Source organism: Coloeus monedula (assembly GCF_965178545.1).
Source record: "Coloeus monedula genome assembly, chromosome: 17".
NCBI lineage: Eukaryota > Metazoa > Chordata > Aves > Passeriformes > Corvidae > Coloeus > Coloeus monedula.
In genome coordinates this window covers 13,509,193-13,530,612 of record NC_138797.1, presented here as the reverse complement: position 1 = coordinate 13,530,612, position 21,420 = coordinate 13,509,193, and the positions used below count along the sequence as shown (strand labels likewise).

Below are 21,420 nucleotides of genomic sequence, written 5' to 3'. Positions count from 1 at the left end.
TCACACACCATTCATCTGTTTGTACAGATGAGCTCCAGGAATGATGCCCTGGGCAACACGCGGATGCAAGAGTAGCAAACCTACAGAAACAGCACTAAAATGGGATGTGCAGAGAGAGGAGCAGCAGACAGGAGACCCATTTTCTGCAGGAGCTGGATCTCTGCAGCCACTATTAACCACCTCTCCCAGGACTCCAGGGCCTGGCCATGCTCCTGTGCCCACAGCTGACCGACCACAGGCACCCAGTGCTCCCCAACACCAACCCCCACCTCACACACTACCACAAAGCCCATCTGGAGAACAGCTCAGCTCTCCTGAAAACTCCACAGCAAGATTAAAACTGCTGGAAATCAGTAGTCAGAGGAGGGCAAAGCCTCTGGGACAGAATACATCCCTGCTTTTAGCCTTCACTTTGGCTCTGGGATGGCTCCACAGCCCCACTGAGCCAAGCAAAACTGCAGGAGCAACATCACTGCAAACCCTCTCCTCACTCGCCTCTGATTTTCAGCATATTTAGGGCTTGAATTCATCTAAACAATGAACAGTCTAGAAAGCCACAGGTCTCTGAAAGGAAAGCTGAGATTCTGTTGTCTGGTGAGCAACACAGCTGTAAAAGCCTCCGCAAGTATTGCAGGACTTGCTGCAGAACCTAAAATTACTTTTAAATTTCTTATTAGAGATGAATCTTCAACTTTTTGAGAACTACTTGTTTTAGTGATGTCAGAGAATTAAGATTAAGTCTCTGAGCCTTCAGGAAGACTCATATATTCTATTTTAGGGGACAAAGGTGCGCTTGGAAATTGCACTTACACTACTTTTTCTTGGAGGAGTGGGATACCACTGTTCCAAAGGTGCAGGGACAGTGCCATTCTTATGGCAAAGAGAGATGTCAGTAGCATTTCTTAAATATTCTTAGTTCTGGAAAATCAAAAGTACTCGTCATGAGGAGACAAGAGTTTAAGTACAGCGAGAACGGTGGTGGAGAAACGCATGAAGTAATACAAAAACTGCTTGCCAGCAAGAGCCGCATTAAAAAACCCTTTAGGGAAATTAATTTCTCCTTCAGCTGTAATTTTTGAGCTGCAGCAACAAAAAAGGACAGCTCCAGCAGACCCAGCAGCATCCCGACCATGGGATGAACTGCTTTAATATTTCAGCAGATGAAAAGCGTGAATGCAGCTCCAGTGCCCGTCTGCGGTCACGACACCAAAATGAAGTTTGGGATTTAAAAAGCCCAACACCAGTTCAGTGCAAGTTTAACAGATTGCATAAACCAGTATCCAGCCCAGTGTGGCCTCTGCCTGCCAGGCTCCAGCTTTCCTTCAGTCTGGAGCTGTTTTCCACCGACAGACACGCTGTGCTGAGCCTGAAAGGTGCTGCCTTTAAGATCTTTATTATGCTGGATCCCACTGTAATGAGCTTCCCGCTCATTAGCACATGAGGGCCTTCTCTGTCCCATCAGGAAGGTGCTGGGACCACAGGGAATCTCTGCTGCCACTCCATCAGTGCTGCACACACCACATGGACAGGACAGGGAGATGGGGAACAACCATAAAGATGGGAAATAATAAAAAACCAACCAAAATTATATATTCCTATTTCTCTCCTTAGCTCCAAAAAAGGGTTTGAAGACTCCACATCCTTACTGGGGTCGAGCAGAAGCACAGAGGTCAAACTCTGCTGAAAAGCCATTTAATCACTGATGTGTCTCAAGGCTGAATAAGTAACAGAGCTGAACCAAAAAATGGGTAGAAATTCTGGCCTGGTAAAATTTAAAACAGAAAAAAATAATAAAGGGGAAAAAGGAATTGTTTTTTAAAGAGTAAATTTTTCATTCAACCTGAAATTTTTGGTCAATCTCCATGTGATTTTCTCTTCTCTTCTCTTTCCATGTTAGCCTTCTTAACTCTTTTTAAAGAAAATAAATAGCAGGCCACTTAAGAAAACAGAAATTACTGTATTAAAATTAAGAGGGCTTGATCTGAATTCTGCTTTGAAAATGTAAAATGACACGATTTGGCATTGTGCAAGTAAAACATTCTGGACCTGATAATACAGTAAAAGAATCTGAAAATGGGAAAACAATGTTTCTGCTATTTTTAATAACTCATGTGCTCGGATGCCCACACTCTGCTGCTGCTGGAAGTGGGCGCACGGGATCGTAAGAGGAATGTAAGATTTCCGGGTGGAGCTGGGATATGTGTGGGGAGCTGGGCTCTGATCCCCAAAGCAGGGAGGTGCCTGAGCTATCTCCACCCTCACACCAGCTGGTTTAACGTGGGATCAGGCACCCCGTGGGATCAGGCATTCCCAGCACTCTGATGCCACTGCAGCGTTGACAGACGACCCCGAGCTGGGATCAGGCCGTGCCCTCTGGGGAGGTGCCCCACAGCCCACGGAACGAGGAGGGGGTTAATTGGGTTGGGTTTGCACAGCTCTCCTTCCCACGGGGCATCCCCCCCACAAAGCGGCCGAGGAGGGAGCTCTGTCTGCTGCGTGTGGCGTGTGACAAAAACAGCAGCTACAAGGGACAGCCCTGGGCAGCCTTCAGCTGCACTGAAGCCTGGCTTAGTGAAAGATCTTAAATATCTCTCTCAAAAAAAAAAAAAAAAATAGAGGAAAGAAAATGGAAAAATAGAAGAAAAAACCCCCAAGCAATCCCCATATTTGATCTTTTTCCTGCAGCGAGTACGGATCTGATTCAGGGAGCTTGGCCCCACACAGAGCACCCCACAGCACTAGCGGTGTGTCCAGCCTGCCCTGGCAGCCTGCAGAGGAGGGGGCATGGAGCAGTGACCTTGAGGGAGCCCTACTTAAAGGGCTCTAAGACCCTTCAAGGTGAATGCTAACAAAGAGAAGTATCAGTACAAGACATCCCTGCACTGAAGACGGAGCCACAGAGGCAGCAGCGAACAGCACATGCTCACCTTCCAAGAAAATGTGATGCCTTTTCTCTATACATCCTTCTGAGTTTCTCTGAGCCACTACACTTAAGGAAACTGCATGAACCAACATCTGCCTCGAGGCTGGAGAGGCTTCCCCTCAAATCCCTGTCAGAGGGACAATTCACACGTTTCTCCTCGGGCTTTTATGAAGCCAGGAGCCTGGGTTACAGACAGCCTCTCACACATCCCCTTGGAGAGCTCTCTGCTTGTCTGGCTGACAAGTGTTTTCTGCCCCTTGCACCACAGTAATGGCAGCAGCACTGGTGAAAACTGGAGCGAGTCAGACAGGATTTCCTGCTCCCTGCAAGGCAGGCAGGAAGTTTTCATACAGTCACTTGAGACTCTCCAGCTGGAGCCAAAGGACTTGATAGTTTGGGTCTGCTAAACCAAGGCATATGAACCCCAACCAGATGAGGGTGATGGTTTCAGGAACAGGATATGCCAAGAACAGCCTCGTGCAGTCACTTTACTGATGTAAAATCAGATTTGGAAAGCTCAGGGCAAAGGCAGAGGCTATGGCTGTCCATAGATTAGCACACACAGCACCCTAAAGAGTCAGAGGCACCCCTAAAACGCCCTCCCACCCCCAGTAACAGAGACAGACGATGCCAAGGCCAAAGATAACCTGGCATGTGTGGCTGGAAGAGCAGGGTGTGACTTACTGAGGAGAGGTTCTCGTCTCGCCGCCTGCCCTGGCTGTGCCGGCTGATGAAGGATCGTGCAGAGAGTTTGTAGTGGTTCAGCAGACACGTGATCACCACCACCATAACCATCATCACCACCACGATTATGATTATCTGTACAAACTCCAGCTCCGCTGCAAGAGAGACAGACAGACTTTGAGCCATCAGGAACAGCAGCAAATAACTCAGCACAAGAACAATAAAGTGGCTGAGACACCACTGACAACACTGCACCCTTCCCATTACAGCTCTCACACGTGGGCTCTGTGTGCCCTGAGCCCACAAAAGCCTCATTCATTCAGTTTTTCAGTGTCACAGAAGAGTCTCCAGGAGGGATCTTTAAAAAGACAATCTATACTGCAGAGTGTTTCCAGGCTACAGCACAGACTGGACTTCCCAAAGCCCTCCTCAGTGCTGGGCACAAAACCAGGAGCATCCCAGTACCTCTCTCGGGGCTGTGGAGCCACGAACCAACACAAGCCATCCTAATGAAACAGTTCAGCTCAATGCAAGCTACATTTCTGCAATTCTCTTCCCGCCACCACCACTGCTTCCTCCGTGGAGGACAGGAGTGATTCCTCCCCGGCACATCCCTGCACAAGGACACGTCCCCTCTGTGCCAGGGGTCAGGCAGTGGGGGCCCAGGGGACAGCACAGCACTGGAGGCAGTGGCAGCCCCCCCATCTCCGAGCTGCCCACCCGCCACAGAAGCAGGCGGGGAGACCTCCTGCTTTTGGGTGAGACGCCAGATGGGTGCGATGCGTCTGCCACGGGGCCACATCCCCGAGCTCCAGACAGCCCTGAGCTCGCGGCTCGGCCAGCTGACAGCGGCAGCTTGAGTGGCTTGAACTGGCAGAAAGGAAAACTGCCAAAACCCCTCCAAACAAACAAGAACAAGCAAACAACAGACTATCCCGTTAACTCTGCAGACACTTGGCACGAGGCAGCGAGAAGCCACTCCTAAAATTTCCTAAGGAAATAATTCCTCACACCTCTCTGAGGCTTAGGAAAATTGAGTACTGGAGGCAAACATAGTGCTGGGTTATTATTTCCATGAATTTGGTGCCCAGGGAGTACATGCCATTCCCAAACTGCTCAGTCACTCCCCCCAGCCCCCCTTCATGCCAGCAGTGCCCAGGACTGGGCAGCAGCAACTCCAGTGCCCAGTATAAAGGAGGGAAGGAGGGGCCAGACAGGAAAATTCAATCATTCTGGGGATTTACACTTTGTTTGCTTCTCAGCAGCGACAGCTATAAAATCCAGTTTGGGAAAGCCATGCCTGAAGCTATCATGGATGCTGCCATCTGTATTTAATCTATACAGACACACACATGTATATCTGCAGATACACAGCAAGGCCCACCAGAACTCAAAGGGCACCACTCATACCAGCTGGGGTGGCTTCTGCTGAGTCAGGAAAATGTATTAGATTTTTTTTTTATGGAAAGTTTTCTCCTGACAGGTGGCATTTGAGTGCCAGTAAAAGCAAATAAATGTCAAGAAAACAGTCCAGGTGGTGAGTGCTGCCAGTTACCTTGGAGCTCTTTCTGCTAAACAGCAGCTATTTCTGCCACTGCCCAAAATGCTCCATCAGCTCTGCCCACTGCCTGCAGAAAGCAGAATTATGCCTTGAAAGCAGGAGCCTTATCTGGCTCTTGGAGTTGGATGGATGAGGGACTAGGAGCCCGTATCCTTCCACCTAAGACACAGCTGCCCCTACTCTGAACAGTTGCACACGGGGTGGGGAGACAGGGATTAAAAGCCAAACATTGTACAGGAGTTTTGCCTTAAAAATGCTTTTCAGCTAGAATAAAAGACAAGCTCTGGGTCTTTCACAGCAACCCCAACAAGTTGCCCAGTGCCACTGTGAGGGGAAGAGCATGGAAGAAAACCACATTCCCAACAATTTGATCCAGCCCCAAAGCAGTACAGCTCATCTGTGGGACCCAAAAGCTGCCTCCAGTGCCCTGAGCTGGAGGAACTGGCTGGAACAGGAGCTCGCTGCTTCTGAGCAGAACCCAGACTGACCACAGGCACAAACACACCAAAACCTAAAGGGTTGCAAAAGGGGACGACGCAAAACCATTTAAAAAAAGACACAGCGACTGTTCCCATGTCACCCCCACTATGCAGGGGTGTCCCTACACACCCCAGAGACATTCCTGGTGCCAGCTGTAACTGAGCACTGACAGCATCCCCCTGACGTCCAGCACCCAACCACCAGCAGGGCTCCCCACAGTTCCCCTGGGTGCTCCCCTGGTCACCCATGAAGAGCCAGATCCCAGAGCCCCTGTGCCTGCCCGCCCCGTGGGCAGCAGAGCAGCCACCCAGCCTGGGTGCAGAGCCCATCTTCTGCACAAACCATTATGGAAAAGAAAGATCCAAACAAAAAACCCCCAAATGTTTTTAAGAGGATGAGTCACTTCAGCCTCAAAATGCAGCATGTGCTTTGGCCATGGTAAGAAAACACAAGAAAAAATATAAATTAAGCCAGTGATGGAAAACTTCCTTTTCTGTTAAAAGGGGCTGTATTTCTGAAGAAAAACAAGGCCAAAGTAGTAGTAAAGAAAAGTTCCTTTCCTAGGACAAGAGATCCCTTAAATGAACTAAACCTTGCTAAATTGGTCCTGGTACCTCAGTGACACAGATGAGGTTTTGGCCATGGGGAAGTACTGCCATAACTCCTTCCCAGGAAGGAACACACAAGATGTGTCACTTACAAATTATCTAAACCAGGCTTCCTGCACACACAGGCACAGAACCAGCAGAGCCTGAAGCAGAAGAAAGGGTGGGAATTCCATCAGCATCTGGGACGACACACCAGTGTCTCATCCATCCCTCAGTGCTCTGGGACTGCTGTAATTGGGGATTACACAACACTCGCCAAGAGGTGCAACAGGAAGGCACAGGATGATTACCAGAACAAAGGGGATGCTGCTTTCCAGCAGGGATGCTCCTCCTGCCCCATCTCTACCCCAAGCCCAGGCTCTGAGGAGCAGCCCAGCCTTACCATGCCCAGAAGCAAACCCATCCTGTATGCAGAGATGAGCAAGAACACTCAGGTTGCCCAATCTGGCCTTTGGAAAAAATAAAATAAAAGTCAAACCAAACATAAAAAAAACCCCACACACTGAATTTGTGCTTTTCATGTTTCAAGAGACTCATACCCACTCGAGGCACTAAAGTTTCTGCCAGCTCTCTCTCTGTTTTAACTTGTCTTCACGGGCTTTTCTGCAGAAGTGAAAACAAACCCAACACACTGGAAAGCTGGATATACTCAGTAAGATTTTTATCCAAGCAGCTCAGTCAAACTAATGAAGAAAGATCATTAAAAACCCAAAGTTTGAGTTAATATGTTATTATACAAGTGCAATTCAGCTGCTATGCTAATAAAAAGCCTTTGGGGAATGAAAAACAAGCCAAACTGCAAAGCACATAATTTATAATTCTACTGGTATTCTTAAAAACACACACACAACAAAACAAGAAAAAAAATACTCAACACATTTTGTATTTGGCTTCCTAATCATCGTCACTTTTCAATTAGAAGAGACCTCATTCCATTTCTCTCTGTAATTTTCCCCAAGGGAAGTGTTATAAATGCACTAGGCTTTACAAGATGGGCATATTCCGCCTCCAAATGCAAAGCAAGGTCACACTAATTTAATTTTGCATAATTTTTATTCCAGAATACGTTTCAAACTAACAGGTTCAGACATCACATTTAAGTGACACAACCTGCTTTTCCGTATTTTCTGTCTAGACGCGGCAGCTCCGGGAGCCGGGCACCGTGCGTGCAACTGTTTTGCAACTAAGCATTTTTTCCCCAGATTCTCACCACCCTAAAACGGGGTATTCGTGACCAAGGAGAATGACTTGTCACGTCCCATTCCTCACGTTCGCTGCTCGCTCGCCACTTCACACCACGCGCGGCCTTGAACAAGGGCTTCGCGATGGATTATCTGAATGTATTACTGAGTGATGGGGACTCCGCTGCTTCCAAAGGCCGTGGTCTCCACTCTCCTGGATTTAGAAGAAGCTCATGCCCTTGGTGCCCATCCTGCTGTCCAGTCAGCAACACCGTAAAGCTCTAAAGTGTCTGAAATGTATGGATTTATGTGTGCCGGCTGCACTCCTCCCACTGCAGACCACGCTCATGGCTCCACAGAAGTTGCTGCAGGAAGGTGCATCTAGGAGCTTCCTCGAGTCCTTATAAACAAAATACTGGCACCCACAGGTTTAAATTAATTAATATATTTACAAGGAGGGAAAGTGATTTGAGTCAATGGTGATGCTGGGAGCACCCTCACGGCCGTAGGGGAGGTGAGGCTTGGTTACACTTTAAATGCATTGCCTTGCCTTTTACAGCTACACTTCAGTTCATAAAATGCTTCCTATAAACTTTATTAATGCTCTTCCTTCCACACAGAGTATCTCTGCAGAAGACAAATTCTCCAAACCACCACAAGTATAAAGGAGAAAAAAAAAAACCCAAAACCTGTATTTTGCTGCAATCATTTCAGACACTCCAGCTATCATTTACAGGTGGACAGAACAGCTTTCAGGCAGGGTCTTGGCCAAGATAACCCTTGCTTTCAGCCAGGTATAACACACATCTGCAGGTCAAACTAGTCATCGCCAAGCTTCAATTACAATTTCTATGCGTACTGGAATTGTGTATTGTGTAAGAAGTGATGAGAAGAAGTGAAATTGCTCAGGAGATAACAGCTAAACTGAAGAAATGTAGCTGCACTAGCCACAATTCCTAAGAAAAAAAGTTAAAAAAACCTCGCAGTCGTACACACTCACACACAGTTACACATTCTTACACTCACACACGCTCTTACACACTCTTACTCTCTTTTAAGAGCGTTCTCCCTCTCAGAGGCTGTGGACAGCAAAGAAGAGATGAAAGAACAAAGAACTTCAGACAGCAGATTACTCATCCTCTGCTGCTCGTCTGCTAGGTCATCTTAGAAACAATCAGAGAAGGCAAAGTCATTACTGCACTATTTTTGTATTAGCATCTGCTACATTTATCTTCTAATGCCTCCATAAAACCAGATCCAAAGGGCCCATCAGATTGCCCACAACTGTATTTGTTTACAAGACAGCACAGTAAGTACTGCAGATAGATACAGAATACTATCTCAATATTGATAGTGCCACTGCTGGCACTGACTGGCAGCACCTTGAAGCTGCAGCAGCACCGAGGCATTGCAGGGACCAGGATCAGGCCTGTGACAACAGGCAGGACAGCTGGGAAGAGCTCATACTGGGCTGCTTCATGCATCATCAGTGCAGCTAACAGCTAAACTGCATTTCTGGATTCAGCACAGACAATTCTGATGCAGAGAGCACAGAAGACGCCGTGTGAGCCAGTGACGGCAGGCTGAGATGGGGCAGGAGGGCAAGGAGCGAGTGAGACTTAGAAAAGGAGCCAGCTGAGAAAAAACATTGCTGGAAAACAGGGAATAGGGCCCCAAGACGTCCTGTCCATAGCGCCAAGCCTTGGGCCATAAATGCGTTTAATATAGTTCTTTTTCTTCATCTGTCACCCCAGGTAATCAAGCATCACATCCTCTGAGTCACTGGCAAATGATGGCCTCACCTCCCCACCCCCATTTTCGTTCGTTTTAAAGGAAACAGCCCCATTTCATGCTTAATAGTCACAGAAACATCAAACTGGTTGTGCCTCAGAAAATTTTTTAGCGTTCAAAAAACACAGCAACTGTCCTGGCCACACCACTGGGCCTGTTTTCAGAAGGTGACCTTCCCGAGCTCGCACGGCTCGGTGGCAGCTGTGGGGAGTGGGACATGCATCCAAGGGCCAGAAAGGCAGGATCAGCATGGCAGAACTCGGCTTTCACAGAGAAATGGCAAATGTGAGAGCTGGGGTCAGCAGCTCTGTCAGCCAGGACACTTCCCGGCTCCGAGCAGAGACCTGTCAACCGGAGACTTGTTTAGAGAAACTCCTGAAGACATGAAACAGCTCCCTCAGAGCAATGAGAACTAACAAGGTTCTTTGGGACATGCAGACTCTCTGAAATCTTGCATATGCCAACTCCTTCTCTCTTTTCTGTGCCTATTTCTATCACCCTCCCCTTTTCCAGGATTTTTAGACAAGGTATTTCACACACAGTAAGGCTGATCCCAGCCTACCGAGATGACTGGAAGGAGTACATGGCTTTTGAAGTTACTCCCAAGGGTGAGAACAGCTAAACTGGATTAAAAGAATAAAGTCATTTTGATTTTGCACTTAAAAGACAGGTAAATGTGCTTGCTCACTAGAAAATGTTGAGCAGGGCTCATGGCCCCCACCAAGCTGAGAACATCCAGAGTATCTCCTGCTTCCCGAGAGGAAGCACAATGGCATCAGGCCTGGATGATGTCTGGGCAGGGGTGACTGAGGCCAGAACATCACCCACCCCTTTGAACATGAGCATCCAGAGAGAGGGACACAGGAAAAAGAGTTTACCATCTGCAATCATAAATAGCCTGAACCAGAAAAAAAACCAAACTACCAAATAATGAGTGAAAAAACACAGCACACAACATCCGGATCAAACCCCACCAGCTGACCCTGAAAGACCAAACAGGTTTTGTTTGTCAGGGGTATTTCTAACAGCCAGTAAAAATAAACACATTAATAAATAAGTATTTTCGTATACCCTGGAAACACTCCTCATCAATATGTGGCTTGCTACTGTAGAGGTTTTTTTTTCCTTCCACCCAGCAGAAACTCATGACAAAGGAAAGCACATCTCATTTATGAACTTAGCTATAAATACTTTTGCTAACTGCCATTTAGGAATTTCATTTCCTGCTTGAGCAAGTCCTGTTGAAAGAGGCAATTACCAAATTTGTTTCTAGTTATAGAAATAGATGTTTGTCGCTGCCCACATCTGTTTCCACAGACAAATTGCCAGACACGGATGCTCCAAGGAGAGCAAGTGCTCCATGCAGGGAGGGCTTTGCCCCCTCTCCAAACAGCAATGACAGGGACTGGGTTTCTGATTCCAGCTTCCTCTGAGCCCTGTCTCCCACTGCAACGGAGCTGCCTCGCACTGACGGGGCACCTGCAGCCTCCATCAGCTGCATCCACCTGCATCGCGTCACCCAGCAGTGCCGGAGCTGCTCCCTCCTCCTGCTGCCACGGAGACACCAAGGAATATGGGGAATATGGGATTCATTTGTCACCCAGCCCAGCACAACAAGGCGCCTTGAATTGTGAAGGTCACGAGGGGCCAGCAGGCTGCGCTTGCTGTGCACACAGAAAGGCAGGCAGCAGCGGAGCAGGGAGATGGCACAGGCTGTCCTGCTCTGGGTGGGACACCCCAGCGCACAACAGCCGGCGGAGACAGCACGTGGGTGTGGAGATGGGGGTTTGTGGATGTCATCGGCATCAACCACAGCCTCTTCCAGCTAAACAAACGCTGTATACGCTGGGTTTCACCAGGTGTCTCTCCACCCTGGCTGTCCCCTAGGAAGTTTCCATTTCCACTTATTCTTGGGGAAACCATCCGTGGGTCAATCCCCAGCGCACTCAGCTATGGCCCTGTCAGAGTCCAAAGCAGCTCCAGGTGCCCCAGTGCCAGCACCCAACCCCTGTCATGGTGCCCAGCAAGTCCTGTGGGACCAGTGCTCAAGAAGGGGCACCTTGAGTGAGACACAGACAGCAGCAGTGCCTGTGCTTCCCTGACACAAGCATGACACCCATCAACTCACACCCAGCATCCGGCTAGGGACAAAACTGAGGTGCAGAAAAGCCACAAAACACCCTGAACTGTGGCTGGGGAACCTGTGCTCCTTCAGCATTTCTCCTCTGTACCAGCATGGCTCCCTCACACCACCTCACTTATCAACCAGCACAGCCCCATGGAGCCCCGTGACATTTGGGAGCGGTGCTGGAGACCCTGCCGTGCCCCAGTCCTGATGCTGCAGCTCCCCCGGGGGCTCCAGGACACGCAGCCCTGGGCAGCAGTGCCACAGGGGCTGCCCTGGCTCGCAGACGGGTGTCGAAATCCAGATTGAGCAAGTTGGCCAAAGCCACACAGGTCATGACAGGGCTGGAACTGCGACCGGATTTCCTCAGCACCGTCCAGGGCCAAAAAACGGGAAACTCTCCCTGCTCTGCCTCTTCCCAAGCGCCGTTACCATCAGTGCCACTCTGTAGCTCCCGCGCACCAGAGGAGCAACCTTTCACAAGGCAAGTTACTCCCAGAGAACAAGGACACTCTTAAGTTACAGGCAAAATTATGCATTACAGGGAGAAAATATGCAAAACGCATGCAAATGCCCAGACAGGCACACTGTGTCTGGTCACTGCAGGATTTGAGTTCTTGAACTGGTCTGAACTGGTCGCTACCACCAGATGGAAGCGAATGCATGTGCACACTCTCACAGAGATGTGGAAAAAAATTATATTTATATATATATATACGCACACACCAGAGTGAATGGGGGAGGTGAGTACAACCGCCCCAAATCTGACAAAATTAAAGGTAATAAATTTACTTCCACCTCAGCTGCAGCAACAGCCTGAGAAAGGTTTTAACTCCCACAGCAGATCTGCTGGGAAGTCTGTTTTCTTGGGGGGTTCTGTATGTGCAGGTTTTAGGGCACACACAAAGAGAAGGCCAGCCACAGATGGGGTTTGGGGCCAAGAACCGGGCTGGGGTCACCTGCCCTTCCTGAACATCCTAGTCCTGGGCTTCCCTGAGCATCCCCATCCTGAGCATCCCCATCCTGGGCCTCCCCGCCCTCCCCGAGCAACCCAGTCCCCATCCCGGGGTGCTCTGCCCCCCTCCCCCGAGCATCCCCATCCCGGCCCAGCTGCGTCCCTCCCACCGCCCCATTGTCCCGCTCCTCCGTCCCATCCCCAGACACACGGGGCGGGGGGGGGGGGCTGCACGGAGCCGACCCCCGGGTCAGCCCCCACAATGGGCCCGGGGGCAGGCGGCAGAGCCCCGGCCAGCCCATCCCGGCCGCTGTCGGGCCGGCACTGCCCCGCCACCTGCCCGCCGGGATGCGGGATGCGGGCGGCAGCTGCCCCGCACCGGGCGGGAGGGGGCACAGCACCGACGGGAGGATTATCCATGGACACAGCCTGTCCCCTTTTCACTGCATTTAACAATAAAGCAGTAGCTATAGCAACGGGGTTAATTAATGCATCGATTTGCATAACTAAAACTCCGCACCCATTCAAAGCGCGCCGATGTGCTCGCTCGTACGGGCACCCGCACCCACCGCGGGGACACCCCCGGTGCAGCGACCCCCGAGAGCCATCCCCTCCTCACACCTCCATCCCCACTAAGCGTTTGCACGCCAGCACGTGGAAAAGAGCAGGAAAACGGGGGCTGAAGTGTCCTTCAAAAAATAAAACTATGGGGAAAAGTGATTTTCGGGGATGGAGGGAGTAAAGCGCATTCCAAGGCAGAGGGGGTAAGGAGATAGGGAATGTAAAGGTTTCAGACTATCGTATAACCAGAGGGGGAAATGTCTTCTCACCACAAACATGCATCTGCATGATGTCTAGACAGTCATAAAAAGGGCAATTAAAGTACTGCAGGCTGCAGTAAGCCAATGTCTCCTCTCCCAGTCTAAACAGTCGAAACATACTGCACGAACTTCGAAAAAAAAAAAAATATAGGATAGAGAGAGAAAAAGACAAGTTTGTAAGGAAAAATGTTTTGAAATTCAGTTTTAAATAAGCCAGTAAATTAATTCAACCTTGTCACATCTCTGCCTTATAACATATCAAATATTCCGCCTGCGTCCTGTCTAGACTGTGATAACAAAGGGCATTTAAAGCCCTGCAAGATGCGCTGACAGAGTAGCCATTTAAAGATGCAGTATTGCTTTCTCCATCTAAAACGATTTGTCAGATGGAGTTAAAATGAAAATGATAAGTAATCACTCTGGTTCACAACCATTTCAAAAGAAAAAAAAAACCACAAAACCCCCACAGCTCGTAGATATAAATCCCACTAAAATCATTCCAATGTATCATTCCACTGGGATTTGTCTGGCCTCTTTTTTTTTTTATGGCATTTGCTTTTTTTTAAATTTATTTTTATTAATCCAAGAGTCAGTCGCTTCCTGCAGCACATGCATTTCTAAATAGGAGTGTATTAAGTTTGAAAAAGCCAGCTCCAAGTTTTAACTGATTTATTGGCAAAAAATGATGACTTGCGGAGAGACACTATTATAACCCCAAGGGTTAACACTGAAAAGGAATTTTTTGTTTTTATTTACTTAGAAACAAAAGAATAAACTGTACCACATGAGAAAAACTGGCCAGTCCCCATCACTGACACAGCTGAGCCTGGTCAGTCCCAGTCCTCAGGAATGCAAAAGAGAAAAGAAAGTTAAAGCAAACTATGTGGGTGAGCAGTGTTGGTTTTTTTACTGAGAAAGGATGGTTTTCTGGGGAAAGCAAAACAAGATATAATCCTGCCTAACACAAGAAACATTCTCCTCCCTCTCTGAGCTTTATCAGCTGTTGAAGAAAACCTCAAAATAAAATACACAGCCAAAATCATTGATCTGCTGAACAGGAGGGCAAACGCTGCTCGTGACAGGGCCAGGCCACAGCCTGGGCCACCACTCCCACTCCAGTGCAAGACGGGCTTGAGAAACTGTTTTGTTGTGACATGGAATGGCCACATGTCCCTGGCATGACCTGTGCCCAGCCCCGGGTCCAGCCTCACTGCCCAGTCCCTTCTACAGGGCAGGGTCATGGTGGGAGTCACCCCTGGAAGTTCAGAACCAGGTTGAAGTCAGCTCTCCTCTGCTCCTCACCCTATAGCATCCCACCACCACCTCATCTGCACCTCCCCCTGTCTCCCAACCCTTGTTTCTTAATTATTATTTTAATAAGACTGTTTCCAACTTCATTGTTCATTCCGCAATAGCCCAAGGGCTACAACTGTTCATTAGACAGAATTTCTGCTTTAATTGCACTGACACAGATGTGTAGGTTATCTGGAAGAAATTACTAAAATGAGCAGTAAAGAATGAGGCTGGATGCTTTTCTTCCCTTACAGTGAGTTTAATTTAACATTATTTCCCCCCATGCCCTGTACAAGCAGCATCATTCGCTGCACTGCGGGTTTGCAGAGGAATTAACCCCAAACTGTTCCCACTGCACACAGGTGCATGAGGATTCCCACAGGGGTGACAGAGGCAGGTTTGGGGGCTCTGTGATCTCCACCACTGCCAGTGGGATGGTCTGTGTCCCCCTCATGTCCCCCATCAGTGGCACAAATCAGTGACATTCCCCTGAGAGTGGAAGTATCTGGGACCACAGATAAAGCTTTGGGAAGAAGTTGGGCCACCACTGCCCAATGTGCCCATCCCTGCATGTGCCAGGACAGGGATGGGAAATAGGCTCCCTTGGTCCCCCTTCACCCTCTGAAAAGAAGAAACACCAAAAAATGTCATCACTTCTGCTCAACAGTGCCTGGGCTTCGAACCCACCATGGCTGTGCAGCTGTCAGATCAGCCATGGAGTTCACATGAACTTCCTCTGCAATTCATGTTGGCAACAGCCAGACACATAATAGCCTTGGATTCAGGGAGAAAGAGCTGCCAGCATTATTTCTATTTAAAACCTCTATTTGAGCTTCATAGACTCATTCTTCACACATGATACACACGCACACACACACGTGAAATGCAGAAGTGAGCCAGATCCAGAAGCATTTCACTTCACCAAGAACAGTGCCTAACAGCAATTTCAGGTTTTGGCTCTCTGTTACTATTTAATAGATTTTAATTCAATAATAAAAAGCATGAACCTGCCAATTTTTTGTTATGTCTTCTTGCCAGGAAGAAGAAAAAAGTTGTTCCCAACTTCTTTATTGAACCATTCCCATCTCTGCACCTCCTTCCTCCAGACAAGGGGCTGCAGCCCAGAAGCACCTCCTGGCCAGGGCAAGGCTGACAAAGGGTGGGCTGGGGCAGGAGCAACATCACAGGTTCAAGTCCCATCTCTAAATATGTCTAAAAGCCACTAAAAATGTCTCCTTCAGCTAAACTTGTCTTCAAGGGGGAAGGAAAATTTCACAAATGCTTCATGTTAAAAAAGCCTGCATTAAGGGAAAAAACATCCCTTTGTTGCTAGGGGACTTACTTGCTTTGTATCTGCTGAAAACCTTTAAAATGCCACCATGTATTTAAAAAAAAAACCCTGAGACTGAAGCACCTCATGTGCTAAAAATCAAGAGACAGAACACATCAGTTCCATCCTTCATCTGCAAGTACTTTGCTCAGGCCTGACTTCGTTTTGTATCTTGGTCCTCGATGCTTCTTGGCAGTTTGCTCCAGACTTACTGGCAAGGGCTAAAAGGTTTCTATTTAGCTGGTGTCAGCTGAGCATCTGTGCCGGCAAGAACTGGAGTGGGGGTGATCCCGACTGCCTTTCAAAGGCGCATTTCTTTCTGGGAGCTGCCACAATAATTTTAAGTCTAAGCGTGTTTGGGTAGCGGGGTGACTCCCTCCGGAGGGGTGCCCCGGCGCAGCACTGGATGCGGGGAGGGATTCCTGATCAGCGGAGGGAAAAGGAGCTGGGAACGCTCCCTAACCTGTGACCCTGATAACAAAAGGCAGGGAGAGCGTCTAGACCTCCAGTCTGACGGGGAGTGAAGGGAGCATTGTGCTCCAGCACACTGGGGCTGCTCAGACAAGGCGGGCACAGAGGCGCTGCGGGGCAGGAGCAGCGAGGCAGCCCCAGCTGCAGCCCCAGCATCGCCCCGAAACGCTGCCGGGGGAGGGGGCTCGCACAGCCCACCCTTCCTCCCCAGCACAGCCTTTGCAGGGGAGCTTCCACTTCCCAGCGCAGCTGGAACCCGGGGAGGTGAAGGAGCCCGTCAGATTTCCAGCCCCGGGTTTCCCTTTGCCTCCGTGTATTTTACACATACCATCCTCACACTCCTGAACACCGTGATCCTGCAATTCCAGCTCCGTGCAGACTGCCAACAGGAAAGAGTGAAAAAAAAATATGCTTCCTTCCACAGAACCTTTATTCTCTGCTTTCCCTGTCTGGCTCAGTTAAAAGGAGACAAACCAAGATGTTCACTCTCTGCCAAGCCTAGAGGTCAGCTCAACATTCAGAAAAAGCTTAAGTCCCAGCTTTAACACGTATTTGTTGTGTGATCCTGATCAAACCCCTTGGCTTCTCAGTGTTGAGGTCCCCACATATAAAAATACAAATACCCTAAATAAATGCTGGAGCTAATGGCCGGTTACTGCCAGGGAACCGCACGAAGAGAAAACAAAAGACCTATTAAAAGCCCTCGTTGGTCTCTGCCAGAAAGAAAACACTATTACCCAGTACTTAAAAAGATGCATTAAAGGAGAGAGAGCATCCGGGGGGGTTAAGGACACCCCTGGCAGAGCAGTGAGGGGAAGCACTCCCGGCCAGCCGCCCCTAAGTGCCCTCAGGATACGGTTTTGGGGTGACCGCAGGCCCTGGCCATGCCCTGACCATGTCAGCACAGGCAGCAGGAGCAGCAGCTCCCCAAGCACACCCAGCACACAGTGGGACCGCACGCAAACCTGGGAACCCACAGGTCAGAACTTTGGGCAAAACAAAACCCTTTAGTTTCACTATTCCTGAAGGAAAGGTAAATAAATACCTGGAAGATGTGCTCCAGCCCAGCTATACAGCTAAGAAACCACCATGACCCATGGTGGCACTGGTGTGGTGCCAACCTGGGCATCAGAGACACTCACTGGCCCAGTGGCACCGCTCCACACGGGACCTGCAACCCCGGGCACAGCCAGCAGCCACCTCAGGGAACCCCCCATCCTTCTGCCAGCTCCAGGCTGGACCTCTGAAGTTACAGCCTGAGACCAAGTAAAACCAGACCCAGCAGCTGAGATAGTTTAAACAGCTATTAAATCCCCACCTCCTTGTGATGAGAGGTGAAATTTCAACAGCTGATGGCAAATGCAGTGAATTCAGATCAAGGGAGGAATTTTACTGTCCTGGTGGCCACGTGATGCCAATCCTTCACCAGCACACCTTACCACATCCATACCTTACACAACAAAAAGGTGAAGGACGAGGACTTTCTTCTCCCCCTGCCTCTGTTGCTTCCTATCCCCTCTCCAAAACATCACCAGTCCTGTGGCAACGCCTTCCTCAGGTGCTCCAGGTCCCTGGGACCACTGAGGCACCAACAGAACCGGGAGCTGTGGCTGGGCCCTGCGTGGTGGCACCGGGGTGAGATGTTACACACCTGCAGCCTCAGCAGGGTCCAGCCAGGACTTCCTCACAGCTTGGCACCTGCCATGGCAGCAGCTCATCTCCTGACAACTGCCTGGGATTTATTTTTGGTGCACATGCACGGGGAGACTGAGAGATCCCACACTGGGATTTTATCAGCAGTGCGCAGCTATGGAAACAAACGCATTTAAGACTAATATAACAAAATGCCCAAACCCACAACAATAAAATAAAGAATGGTGCACACTGGCTTTTTCACAGAGCATCTCAGTGAATGCAGAGCATGACCCAGCTTCTCTCAGAATTCACCCAAACCTCTAAGATACCATGTGTTTTCACATACTTACATGTTTAGCTATGTGAATTTTGCTTGGTGAAAACCCTCCACCCTGCCCTCTGATTTTAGAGTTCAAGGAATGCATCTCCTCCTAAACAAGATGAATAGCCATTTGTTGAGGGCATTCCCTCCTCCCCCTCTGTACCCATGTCCAAGCCACCCTCCGTGAGAAGCAGGAGAGCTGACACAAAATCCAGCAGAAACTGCAGCACCTCTTTTTTTACTCCCCATGGAGGGGACACAGTGTTGCCTGACCATGCTGCAGTGCACAGATCTGGGCAGAGGCTGCAGCTCGGCCCTCTCAGCAGGCAAGAGAGGGATCCACAAGTCATGTACAGGAATCCAAGAGCCTGACATCCACACCGCAGACACCCAGGAGTTACCAAGGACATGGTGGAATACCTTAAAAACCCAGGAAAAAAAGCCCAGTGAAAGCCAAACCTCCCTTGAGGGAGGTAGTGCCGCTCCCTGCCCAGGTTTGGTGTTTTGACCCACCATGTGCAGGGCTTTAGAGCAGGTGGCACAGGGACGGGCACGGCCATCTCCCCCTGGGGTTCTGGCTCTGCAAGCAGCACCAGGACGCTCCGGGAGGACGCGGGTGGTGGAGGTGGTGATGTCTGGGAATGCCGGCCCAGGCTGGAGCTGCAGACAAGGACCCAGACAACAAAGGCGAGGCAAAAAGCCGTCTGATAGAGGCAGCCCCGCCTGGCAGGCCGGGCTTTCAGAAGCCCGGGCATGCACTGATGTCTGCAAGCGCAGCTCTTCGCTGGGCGCACAATGAACCCCGCAGCAAGATCACCGAAGTGTCCTGCAGCACGCTCCAAATAGTATCCATCTGGTAAGATGAAAAAAACCCGAAGAGCACAGGAGTGCAGCAAAGGAGCAAACAACTGGAGACTGCAGGGAATGACTCTACAACAAACAAAAATTATACTTAATTTTCTGTTATTTATATTCTAAGAAAACCGCATGTTTTCACTTGCATCTCTGCCTCCCTCCCCGAGGCACAAACACACACAAAATGGGAAGACCAGGGAAAGCAGGAAGAGCAGCACAGCTCGAACACATCCCTGCTCACACGCTTTCCCAAATCACAGCACAAGAAAACGGGTGTGAGTTTTACAGCCGTGGAGAGACAGCCAAACACCTCTTGCTGGAGTGAAAACGCCCCGAGCAGCTGCCCTGAGCACGGGGACACCAGGGCTCCCTCTGCCCGCCTTATCCGCTGGGATCTTAAGGCATTAATATCAAATAAATGTAAACAAACCATTGCCTGCTGCAGGACAGTTTCTCTATGGGCTGGTGTCAGTGTCCCAGCTCCGGGGCTGATCCCAGCCTCAGGCTCCCGCGGTTCCCTGCCTGATGTCTGCACCACGATAACACTGCCGGGGGACCAGTGGTGTCTTACAGCTTTTTTGCATAGGCAAGGACTATCCTGCTGTGCAACCAAATTGTGCCACCAGGCTCGAAATAAAGGAACTGAAATAATTCCTTTTTTTTCCTCTTATTTTAGATCATGACTTTTACTAATTGATGCTTGATAAAAGCCTAATGAATGATTTGTAGGCATTATAAGCATGTTAAGGATCTGAGTGTGGTTATAAGCCAAGGTCATAAGCTCTATTGACTTCACAGGCTCTATAGCAATTGATTTGCCATTTATTAAAATCATTTATTTATCCCTTGTTAACATTTTATTTAGCTGGTTCTTCCCCAGCAGGCTTGCAACACCACAGTTGAGCAAAGACACCTTACTTTTGAGGTACTGTCATAAACTCGATTCTAAACTGAGAGACAGACCCATGAACATTATAACAGTGTCTTTTTAAAGGCTCTTTCATGAACAGGTTCAGCTCAAATCCAGGAGCCTGGTTTAGCAAGGCTTCCAACACCTGGTTTTGTCTGTGAACATCTCTGGCCACACTCAGAAGTCCCACATCCCATGACTTAAAAAGGTTCAGAATGTCAACTACTTTCATAAAATAGAGTGAAAGTCTCTTTCCTCAATGTAATGCTGCTCATCAGTTTGCCAGAGTAGCAGCACATGGAAGAGAGCTGGTGCTTAAAAGGACACTCAGCTTTTGAACATGTTTCTACACTGAACAGCAGAAGAAAAATAATCCCATCCAGGATTACCAAAGTGCAGCCAGGTATGGATAGACAAAAAATAGCAAGTTTGCACAGTCAGCCTCTGAAGACACCACTGCATCCCCTCTGCACCAGAGGAGCAGGTACCTGCTGCTCTCGGGGCCAGGCAATGTCCCACCCGTTCCGTGGAGCAGTAACCGGGGTGTTTACGGTACAGCAGCTGCATTCATGCAATCAGCCTTCGTAATTAGATCTTGGCAACTCTTGAAATACTTCACTTACCCAGTTTACCTGGAAAGGTGCGACCTAAACATTCAGTGCCTGGAGACATTTGAAAGAAAAACAGAAAGGATCCGTCAGTGATGGGAGCCACCTCCGAGCGGCTGCACACACACCCCAGCTCCCCTCCTGGGAACTCGTCCTGGCACAGCTCCCCTGTGGCCAGCAGACACCTGCTCCCACGCCTACCACCTCCGCAGGGCCAGCAGTACCAGGGGTGCCACCACTCCTGGTTAGTGACCCCACATGCTTTTCCCACACCAGACACTGTCTCTCGAGGTCCCATTCCTCTCTCCCCTGCTTCCCCAGGACTGCTCTCCTGATCGTGCCTGATGGCAATGCCAAAGCTCTACAGAGGTTTGTGAAGCTTCTGGGATCACTCAGCCCACCCCAGAGACCTCCCTGCCACATCCAGCAGTGCCAGACTGCCTATCCATGGCCCTGGGCAGCACTCAGCTCTTCAAGGCACTGGTGGACTATTTATCACATTCTGTCTCCTCTGCAATCACACAGAGCTGAGCCCCACATGCTGCTGACTGTGGTGAAAGCTCAGGGTCTCCTGACACCCCGTGCCCAGAGCGAGGGCAGTGGCTGTGGAGTACTGAAGAGGAAGAGCCACAGCAAAACCTTGCACAACACCCCAGGAGCAATGCCCAGCAGATGTATTTTCAAGTGAGGAGAACAAAGCAGCAAAAAGTTTGCAATAAAAGACAACTCCTGACTTCTCCCTCACCCATCAGTGTGTGACTACCTGCAACACTGAAGGGATTATGGGACATGGATCCTCCCCAGGGCCTGGCAAGCTGAGACACTGTGGGCTGGGTGGGAGCTCTGCATCCTGCAGGAGGTTTGCCA

General features: G+C 49.4%; 1 protein-coding gene across 2 annotated transcripts in view; it reads right to left on the bottom strand.

The window, feature by feature from the left end:
• PMEPA1 (prostate transmembrane protein, androgen induced 1) overlaps window positions 1-21,420 on the bottom strand; it is a gene marked incomplete at its 5' end in the record, with an annotated part of 39,164 nt that overhangs the window by 3,339 nt on the left and 14,405 nt on the right. Inside the window, 2 exons of one of the 2 annotated variants that reach the window (XM_082292947.1) lie at window positions 3,608-3,762; window positions 20,569-20,607. In XM_082292947.1, the coding sequence (XP_082149073.1) occupies window positions 3,608-3,762; window positions 20,569-20,607 (194 nt within the window). The remainder of the gene's footprint in view (window positions 1-3,607; window positions 3,763-20,568; window positions 20,608-21,420) is intronic. The other variant, XM_082292948.1, reaches the window with a different exon arrangement.